The sequence below is a fragment of the Vanellus vanellus genome, assembly GCF_965231255.1.
Source record: "Vanellus vanellus genome assembly, chromosome: 5".
Taxonomy (NCBI): Eukaryota; Metazoa; Chordata; class Aves; order Charadriiformes; family Charadriidae; genus Vanellus; species Vanellus vanellus.
In genome coordinates this window covers 54922730-54933358 of record NC_138910.1, presented here as the reverse complement: position 1 = coordinate 54933358, position 10629 = coordinate 54922730, and the positions used below count along the sequence as shown (strand labels likewise).

The following is a 10629-nucleotide window of genomic DNA, read 5'->3' as shown; positions in this document are numbered from 1 at the left end:
TTAGGGTGTTTGAAAGGAAAACAATAGATATGTGTGTCCATACCCAGGAAAAAAAAAAGGCAAAGTACTAAGGATTTTTATCACTGGAGATAAATTCAGGAAATATTGGTAGTATTATAGCATACTGTAGACCAAGTGCCTTTATAGCATATGTTGTACATCGTAATTCAGCATAACATCAACTCTACACCATATGAATACTCTGCTTTATAGCTTAAGATTAGGCAATCAGCTGTACTTCACAATTTATCTTTTACTTTGAAAGAATCTAAGAATAAAACAACAACAAAAAAGTAAATGCAGCAAGGCAGATATTTCTTCTTATGTATAGCCAAATAAACATTTATTTCCTAGCAGCAAAACTATTTTATTTCAGATCTCTAAAAACGTTATGAAACATATGAAATTATGTTCTTAGAGTTGTCAAATATTAACAAAAGACTAGAACCTTAGACTATCACTTTTGGCTGAAACTTTTATACCTAGTTTTCACCAGCCTTTAGGGTTTTATTGAGGGGACAGGAAAAAAAAAAAAAAAACAAACCAGAAATCTTCCATGGGAAAAGAAAGAGAAGAGGGAAGATAGTACCTCATCAATTCTAATATTAACAGAACAGTTTAGCAGACTGGAATACTACTTGTCTACTGCCTGGTTTCTCCTGTCTCCTTTCAATCTTAAACACTTAGATGCTAGAAGAAACCTTTCTAATTTTTCAACCTTTCTCTTTAATTTGTCGTTGAATTATTGCCATTAGTTTGAAGGCTGTGTTTGAGTTTTTGATAGAACTTAGAGTCAAGAAATCGTGGATAAGAATCTCTTTCCATGTGCATGTAAATTATTCTCTGTGCTTCATCAAAACAGGACTGTGTTGGCTCGTGAATATTTCTTATAATCGCTTTCCTTGCAGGACTGTCAATGTTAATCTGGAACAGAAAGCAACATTACTAAAGTATTACTGAATATATGCAAAAGAGGGGTAAGGAAGACTGACTTTGGGGGAAGTCTACTGAGTGCCTTTTATATCTTTTTCTAATCTAAAATAAGCACCTAACCAAAAATACTGTTTCTAGCATTGATTTCTCCTTTTCTCTAATACCATCTTATTAGTAGACCAATTTGCTCCTCTTTTGGTGTTTGATTCAGCAAGAGTTATATTAGTGGCTGAATGGGGAGCTTGCTCCCTTGGGGACAAGAAGCCTGGAAGACTGGAAGGTGTCTGAATTTCCCAGTCTGCCCCACATCCTTAATGGAAAAGCCTGTTTAATCCTGACTATTATGATCAGTGGAGGTCAAGAGCAGTGGTAAAGTCACTACCGCTGGGCCCATACATAGAATATGGGCCCAAGACTTCAAATCTGAGGGAGGTTAGGTGGTATACATTTGATTTGCTCACTGCTTCTCGAAAGAATAAGAATATACACGTTTTAGGCAGAGGAAGAAGTCCTGAGGACGTGGTTTGCATGGAGTGGCTGCAGTGGAAGGAGCAGCTGAAGGGTGTTGTCATCAACCCCCCCTTTCTTTTGCTAAGAATTATTCCTAGAGCCTGACTTTTGATTTCTAATGAGTCCAGGTAGCTGGAGGTGCACTATAAAGGTGAAAACCAATTGCTAAAATTATGATGCTCTCTGATATGAGATAAAACTGAGCCCATACATCAACCTTGTTTAGGAAAAGTTTTGATTCCTAGAGCTCTTCTGCTGCAGTCCAGGGTTTGTATCAGATAAATTGAAGCTCAGTGGGTGTGTAGGAGTAGAAAGGTCTAGTGATAGGAAAATATACCAAATAAAATGGGAACTTTTGGCAATATGTCAGCTTATGACGAATTACATTGTTTTTTATCAGCTTGACTTTGTTATTGTTGAGAGGAAAGCTCCAAAGGTGTGAAGTTAGTGCTGATGTCTTTTGTGGGCTGGGGTCTTGCTCTTCCAGAAGAGTCACTTGAGTTGCACCTTTTGAAATGCTGCTGAAATTTTAATATAAACTGTTTAAAACCCTCATGAACATCTATCTTTTTAGAGTGGCACCTAGTTCTTGTGTTAATAGTGAGTATCGAGAAAATGTGAAATCAATGTGTCCTGAAGACCTAGAAACAAGAGAGCCAATAGCAAGATTCAAATACATACTATTTTAGAAAAAAAAATTACACAGCTTATTTTTAACTGTCCTGATTTAAGCCCTTACTTTTGATTAATGAATTTGTGGTTGACAATACTGACATTTCTTTTCTGGAAATGCAAATGTCTTGCTGAGTTTCCTATAGCTGCTCATGCTAAAAATAAAATAAATCAGAAAAAGACAGAAAAATTCATTGTCTTTCCAATTGGCATTTAAAACCAACAGAGGGAACTTTCAAATTTCCTCAAGTTTTGGAGTAGTGGGAGTGGTTTAGTCATTTAAAGCAGCAACTGCTCTCAGCCAACATTTGGGAATCCAGCTGAGTTGGTTTTGGCATGTCCTTCAGTGTCAACAGGGGGGCTGCATTTTGAGACTCTAATAGTTTTATTGTTATGCATAAACAAGAAAATAATCTCCCCTGATTTTTCAGTTATGTCAGTCTGCCAGAGGCAGCGGCAGTAAAAGCCAGTATTGGCTTATTTTTGCAAGGAGAGTAATAAGCAGGGATAGTTAAAGGTCATAGAGCATGACTGGCTGAGCAGGAATGAGGTTGTTTTTTTGGGTTTTGTTTTTTTTTTTTTTTTTTTGTGTATAGCCACTTGTCAGAAAAATCACTCTCAAACATTTTACATACAAATCTGCTATGTCTTCCCTAAATCTTGCGCTGCTGGAAGCAAAAAATAATTAATCTGTCTTGGAACCTTTCTTTTAGCCCATTTTAGAAAAGGGTACAGCACTGGGTAGAGTTTTTAGTTTGATTCTTTATATTTACTCTTGCAAAGACCAGAGTAATACATGTAGCAATGGCGTAATTCAAAATCTATTGAAGTGATATCAATGGCCTCTGAATCAGGCACTAAAAAGAAGAGATCCAAGAACTTGATTCTTAATCTAATTGTGCCTTTTGCTTGTATCCTTGGGAGATATAGTTGAAAGGTTTGCCTATAGAAAATATGTGAAGGTAGGTATTAAAAGTCTGGGTGCAAAAGAGTTTGGGGAGAATGAATAGCAACAGTTTTCATTCCCTTTAGTACAGGAGGTCTAGGCACTTGTTGTTGCTTTTTGTTAGCTACATGACACATCAGGCATTTCTATTAGAGGAAATAAAGAGCTCATGTTGTTGTATGTCACCTCGTTGGGAGCCTGGGGTTCAATGTAACTTGTGAAAAGTTTCCTGGCCATGGAAGTCCTTTTCCTCTGTGATGTGATCTTCTTATAAGCTTCACAAGCAAGCCAGAATTCTATGTTTTCATCACTGTGCTCTGTCTTCAAGTAGGTCTTGTAGATCATAGGCCCATCTGTAAATATTTCAGAAGCCAAATTTATATACCGTGTATATATGTATTACTTGTAGTCCTCTGAAGACAATAGGGGCATTTACAAGGCAGTACAAGCCTTGATTGTACACCTATAAATATTCTTATTAGATTACTTCAAAGTGGGAAATTAAACACATTAAGTCACCCCGGAGCCTTACGCTTCAACGCTGCATTTTCCTCCCCATGTAGAGCTCCCTTTAACCTCAGTGGCATTTCACTATGCAGGGACAGTGCACCGAAAACTTTGTTTTTCCTGGTCTCTGTGAACACTACCAAACCTATCCAAAGAGTGACAAGAATTTTTAAATTCCAGTTCTAGTTTTATACAGAAGATATCGAAGTATTATCAAATAATCATGATCTGAATTAAAAAAAAAACAAACCTTCTTTTCTTTGGTGTAAGAATTTGGGGAAAAAAGCAGTTGGCAAAATAAGGAAATAACTGTTTTCTTGATGCTGTAGTTGAGTGAAGTAAAGCAGTTAAAAGAATACTGTGTTCAGCAAATAAGTGGTTCTGCACCTGAGGATGTCTTTTAAACACCTGGCAATGGAGTTTGACAGCAGCTATGAGTGGGACCTTGGCAAAGATTAAATTCCTGAGACTGCCATTTGTTGTGTCATTAGACTTGCTTTGTACAGAATTAGGTGATAGAGTTGCTAAAATGCCTCTAGCCAAGAGAACATTTATGAAGCTTCACTTGGTGCTGGTGCTTGCAGTTGTAAAATGTACTTCTAGAGTGAAGCTTAAGATAAGCAGATACTTTGCCTACCTCTCATAAAAAGCTGCAAATCCATTGGCTTTAGAGTTTCTGGCTTTTCATGTGAGTACACCTTTGCGTTTTCTGATGTCATTAAGCATTTAAATGAATTCAAAATTAATGAATAGTACCATCTAAGTGCAGTGAACAAGGTATTTTAAGAAGGGCAGCCTCTGAGTATTGTTGGAAGATGCAAGCGCTTTACTTAAAGCAAACTTTCCTGCTGGTGCAGCACACTGGGCTTTCATGTTTCTAAAGACATTGAACGCTGCCTGTTGTCTGGCAGTAATGGTGATCACATGCATGACCGTGCTATAATTTTGGCTCTGTTTTCTGTTATGCACTTTCTCCCTGTGCTTTCCCTGCAAACTCTAACATACCAGGTTGTTTTCTGTTAAAGATTTCAATGGCAAAATCTTTTTCTTTAAGGTTGCTACAATTGCTCTGTTAATCTTCTTGCTCTTTGTAGTTTGTCTATAGTTTGCAAATAATGCCAATCCTTAGGAATAATTTTTAGAGGTTTGTCCTATGATGTAATTCTGTACATGATTTTCTCATCAATAGTTTAAAAAAAAAAGTAATTCAGCAGTGATGTTCTAGATTGCTGGCCATATGAGAAATGTGGGAGAGCTCTGAGCCCCAAATGAGGCAGAGGGGTGCTGGAGTGGGAAAGTTCAGATTTGCTACTGCAGCTACAATTCTTCCTGTACCTGAGATGAGAGCCTGAGTTCCATGGCATGACACTGTATTGAGGTACTGTACCGTTAGCTATGGTGTCTTTGCCATACACAGGTTTTCCCAAGTCAACTTTCCTTTCACTTTCTTCTAATGCATATTGCTATACAGTGCTCTAAGTGGTGATGTGGCAGATAAACCTACCCTTATCCGGTGTCTTTAAAACAATCATATGTGCTTGCAGAAATGGTAAGTTTGGGAAAGCATTTTACATCATGCTCCATTTATTTTCAGTGTGATGCATGGTAAGCGTGTCACACAAAGTTGTTTTTCCTTAGTTGCATGTAAGACAGCATACATTATACTGCATGGCTTATTGATTTTGCTTCATGGGAACTCATTTCAGTAATCCATCTGGGTTACAAACATGCAGTTACTTACATTTACTTGTTATCAGCTTTTCAAAAGACTGGGACCATTGTAGCACTTCCTCCAAAGACAGCCTTGAGAAAAAAGGAGGAGATTATTGTAGGATTAGTTGTGGTTCAAAGCATAAAAAATGAAATGAAATTAAATTATTGAAAATCTGTCCCCTAATTTAAAGAGCTATATGAAATTTACATTTAAAAGGGTTTTTCCGTGTGTCCTAAATCTTCTGTTTACTATGCTGAAGCAAATACTCTTCTTGCTTTAACAAATAGAGTTCCCTCTCAAGGTACTCCCTTGAAATTCCTTTGGAAATGGCATTCAGTGATTTAAATTCTGCTTAGGGGAAGCACAAGGAAAGTAATAGCTTTCTAGACAGCAACTTCTTTGGGACAGGAATCATTATACAGTTTATGAAATGTTGATGTTTATATTTAGTAGCAACGTCTTTAAGGACTCAAGATCTTATTGTAATATTTAAAGGCCTTTAACATCTAAGTTGACTTACCAGCTGAGAGCTGAATATAAGCTCTGAACATAAGGTAAATAATGAAAGGTTAATACAGTCTTAGCTGTAAGGGACTTCCATCTCTCTCCAGTTGTTTACAATGCATTATGACACATTATTACTAATCTAGACAGTTTTTGGAGGTGATTAAAATGGGATTTCTTTCTTTCATGTTTGCTCTTCTTAAGCAATAGTTTAAAAAGCTTATAGGAGTCTCCTGCCCAGTTCTGGGAAAGAGTATGGAAGTAGTGAGGTGAGAGACTAAACAATTTAAGGAAAAACAAATGTTTGAGGGCCAATAGCTCTGTTTAAGTGGATGCAGCTCCATTTAAACCAACTGATTTTTAAGCTTTGCAGTTATAGGACACCAATGCTGGTAACTTGGAAAAAATGCTTATGCTTATATTAGTAGAAGAAAACACAAGGGATGTATTCCAGTGGGTGCTTTCCATTATGCGTCAGCCAAACTTGGGAGGAGATACCGTCTCATTCAGTATTTTGTTTTCATATGAGCTACAATTTTGACAACAGCTATTTAGTATCACAGAACTTTATTTTTTAATTTAAATTAAAACTAAAATTGGCTTTGGTATGAGTGCTGCATGACACTTCATAGATTTCTGCTGCCCAGCAGCCAGTAGTAACTTCTTTAATTGGTAATCACACATTTATTTTTTGCTTGGTATAATTCTCTCTTTCTCTGAAAGAGTACATGCTGTGACACTGATTATTTTGTCAGGATTTCCTGATCAGTCTGAGCGGATCAGAGAAATATATAGTAATAGAAATTTTACCACTATCAAACTGTGGTGTCAATAACTCTCTAGCAATTCTTGCCAGTAAAAGATACTACTTCTCCCCCCTTTTCATGAGCTACTGGCCTTTTCTCTGTATAAACTCATGAAGCGCGTGGTTATGGGAAGGAAAATCTCTAGTCCTTTGAATGCTTTTTTTTCACTTAAGAGCTGCTTCTGAGTCATATTCACAGTTACTGACGCAGTTAATTTTTCACCTCTGTCAGCAACAGCACTTGTATATAGAATGAGTGACAATCTTGTCTGTCTTAATGAGCATCATCAGTAGGACCACCTTATTTCCATTTCTGATTATTTGTCTTTAGTATTAATATGTGAAGCAGAAAGAATGCTACCTGATGGGGCAGCTGACACAGGAAAACCATTCTACCTTCTTACTTTCCTTTAAAAATCAGGAAAAGCAGTGAGGGAAATGTGAACGTGGGTTAAGATCTGTATTAATGCCACTTTTGTAGCTGCTGTGCTGATGGTAAACTTCTTGCTGCACTGACATGCAACACGGTTGAATTTGCTGAAGAACATATATTACACCAAAAAAATTGAATATTCTCCAAAAATAACTAAGGCTTTATAGCTGGGACATCAAAGTTTAAATTGGAAAATGCTCTTGTAGTGTCTTGTGGAAGGGTCTTCCCTGGCCAGTGCTGTGTGGGAAGCACTTTTGGAAATGCTGTCTGGATTTCTGCCACTTAACCTGACCCAAATGGCAATCTCAGGTGTCATCAGACATACCTCACTTACTGTGAAGGACACATTTTTCTCTAGTCAAGAAAACAATACCATGTATGATCTGATACCAGTTGGCAGGCATGTTGGACAGAAGTGTTTCACATCCCCAGTGCAACATGCCAACCAAAGTTCTAGCTATGTTTGGCCTGCACTGAGGTTGGCAGCAGCTGAGAACTTGCAGGAAGCACTTGGCTATATGAAGGTGGTCAGCTGGGGCACTTGAGAAGATGTTGCACTCTTTTTTTGCATAGTTTTAAGCTTGCAAAGAAACATTCCACTGTGAATTTTGAGTTTTTTGCCTCTCCTACTCAGAGAGCTGCTACTCTCCTACAGACAGCTGCATATATTGCAGAACATAAGAATCTTATTGTTACTTACTTAGAACTGATCCCATTTTCTTCCTCTCTGCATATCTTGCAAAGCCAGCAAGTATTTGGATTCATTCTCCTAAATGTGGAAAATATGTGAGTTTTAAACCTGCTATGCTCAGTTCTGGCTATCTTAAATTCTACTCATAATTCAGTCTCCATATAGCAGTGCTGCCAGTTATAGCAGGATTCTTATTTTATGCATCTAACCTTTATCTATGAGTCAGGGCTGAAGTATTAGACCAAAATATATTTTTGTAACATGCAAAAACTTAAAAATAAATAAGTAATCAAGCAATCCAATGGATATATCTTAGGGAAAAATAGAAGTGTTAAGAAGCAAAGAGGGAGAATTATTCAATTGTGAAAAGAGATTACAAGTTTGAGCCTGATCCAAAGCAAAAGGAAACCATAAATCTTTTCCCTGAAAGTTCAGGGTGACCTGGATCAGGGATCAGAGCTCAATGTAAACTGGACAATGCTTGTTACATGTCTGAGATTAACATTGATATTTGTCCAGCAAATATTTCAAAGTAAATAAAAATTGGTATTGAACTTGCTTTTGTATAGAGATGATATCCATAAGAAAGGGTATAATTTTTTTATTAGGAATGAGGCAGTCAGGAATGTTTGTTAAAAAAACAAAATAAAATTAAATCTTGTGACCTGAAGTATGTTTTTCTTCTTTTTTTTGGCTTTCAAGAGATACCAAATTCTTTACTAAGTTTGCATGGGACAGTGGGTAAGTTTGTATGGACCTGCCTGAAACCAAAACGTAGTCTTATACGTTATTTATTTAAACTCAGGTTTTCAGGTTTGAGTTTGTCTGGCACATACTACTCCTACCAACAATTTTTCCTTCAAACTGAAACACACAATAAAACACAGAACAAGGCTGTATCTCCCAGCATTCTGAACCTGTGAAATGATTGCATTTACCTTTAGTCTTATTTTCCTTGTTTCCCTGACATCTTTATCCAATTCTACATTATACAAGAGTCTTACCCAGTAGATTTCCTACAGGATATAGAAACTTCATAACTCTGCTGGACTGTTATACTGCAACTCCTAGTACTCACATTCCCTGCAGCCCTGTAAGATTGTTGGTGGCCATCACCCATTTCCTACTTTTGTGGAATTCTCTGAACAATGCTCTGTTTGGTTTCTGACTTCTACACTTGCCTATTCATTTAACTAGTATTTACTCATCTCACCTCTGCCTAAAAGCAATCTTTTAAAAACACACAATATTCCACATTTAAGATAGTGATGCATTTAAATTCTGGCATATGGTTATCACTTATCACCTTATTTCAGGCTATTTTACCCAATGCCCTCTATTTGGGTGGTTTTCGTGTTACGACCATTAGTCTTCTATTCACTGAATATAAACAAAATACAGCCTTTTTGGTTTTTTTGAAACCCGAAGAAGCTTATGGGGGTTGCTTACTATACAGAAATGCTCAAGAAACATTAGATAAAGCAATATTAAGTAATCTAGTTCCATCTAAATTCAAAGCATCAATCAGTATTTTTTTTTCTTCAGGTGGTTGCTGCATGAGGTCATATTTGTGTAAGGAAATGTTATTGTTCTGAGGAACCATTTTAATTTGGGTTAGAGGCTTTAAACAAATATTGTTCCCCAGGGCTTGTTGAGTACGCACATTTGCCAAGCATGCATCCAGGGCTTCGTGGTTCTCTCTTCTTTCTATATTGGAAACACTTCCTAACAGTCCGAGGAACGGAGCATGCTGACTTTATCTTTTTCAGTGCTTCTTTGGAATGTCTTCTTGCCCCTGAAGCATAATCTCTGCTTCATTAGTCTAATGTTGCTTGTTTCTGCTGGCAATAGTCTTAGTCCTAAAATAAGATGGGAATAGTACACAAAGCTACAATGTGCCCTTGAGCAATTTGTCAGTTCTGAATTGGCTAATCTTCAAGTGCAGCCTGTGACTTTCCCTAGGTTACTGTACTATTTTCTGTTGTAAATGGTAGCCCATCTACATCTTAACTACTTAATACAGCTTTGCAGTGCTCAGCTAACTGGATTTGCATCATGGGAGCTGTTTTCACTGATACATATAAATAGCATGTCCTATCCTTTTTGTTTGCTCACTATAAAGTTTTATTTTAACAAGGCCACAAGTTCTTTAATGTGTAGGATCTGCGCTTCCTGCAGGTCTTGTAATCAAAAAGACAGTCACATGGTTGCAACACTTTCGGAGAATGAATTTCCTGTCTGATAACGAATGAATCTAAGTCCTGAAGTTATTCACATGTATAAACGATATAAGCAGTACTGATTTGGAAATGCCTATTTAACTCTTATTATATTTTATACTGGAAAAATATCAGGAAAACTGCCTTGGTAGATCAAAGAACCAGATCTCTGTTTTTCAAACTACAACATACATCTTGATTTTTCAGCACCCTCATGCTGTGTCGGTGAATCTGTAAACTACCTAATGTCACTTTTTTTAGGACACAGTGTAGGTTTCAGCAGAGTCTTCAGAGGCAAACCACTATACAAAAGTTCTAATTAATTGCCTTCTGTAATGTCACTCAGCTTAGTTTGTACCAAGAGTATTATACAAAATATTCCTATATAAATAGGAATAAAGTTGTTCATACATCAGAAGCATATCTAAAATGAATGCCTTTGCTATTCTGAGATAACTTGCCAAGAGAAAAAGAGGTGTTTCCCTGCTGATGCTATACTTTTCTGTTAATATTTCGAAATACAAAACCGCATACTTACAGAAACTCTTCTCGGATCCTTTCCTTGGTTAAAAAGTTTCGTTTAGTAGTTGCATTTGTAGGGATAATTTTCCAAATTCCTTGACCTGTTTTTTTTCTTCATTATTTTGTTTTAGTGTAGAAGATCTTGTACCCTTTGCCTGTGTCTATGCTGCTCG

General features: G+C 36.9%; 1 protein-coding gene across 1 annotated transcript; it reads right to left on the bottom strand.

Annotated features, from left to right (window-relative positions):
• Positions 1-726: 726 nt before the first annotated feature.
• RGS13 (regulator of G protein signaling 13) lies at positions 727-7789 on the bottom strand (the record flags this gene model as incomplete). Its single annotated transcript, XM_082484036.1, has 4 exons — positions 727-924; positions 3248-3414; positions 5310-5371; positions 7725-7789. The coding sequence occupies 4 exons, from the start codon at positions 7787-7789 to the stop codon at positions 727-729; spliced, it is 492 nt and encodes a 163-aa protein (XP_082340162.1).
• Positions 7790-10629: the final 2840 nt, after the last annotated feature.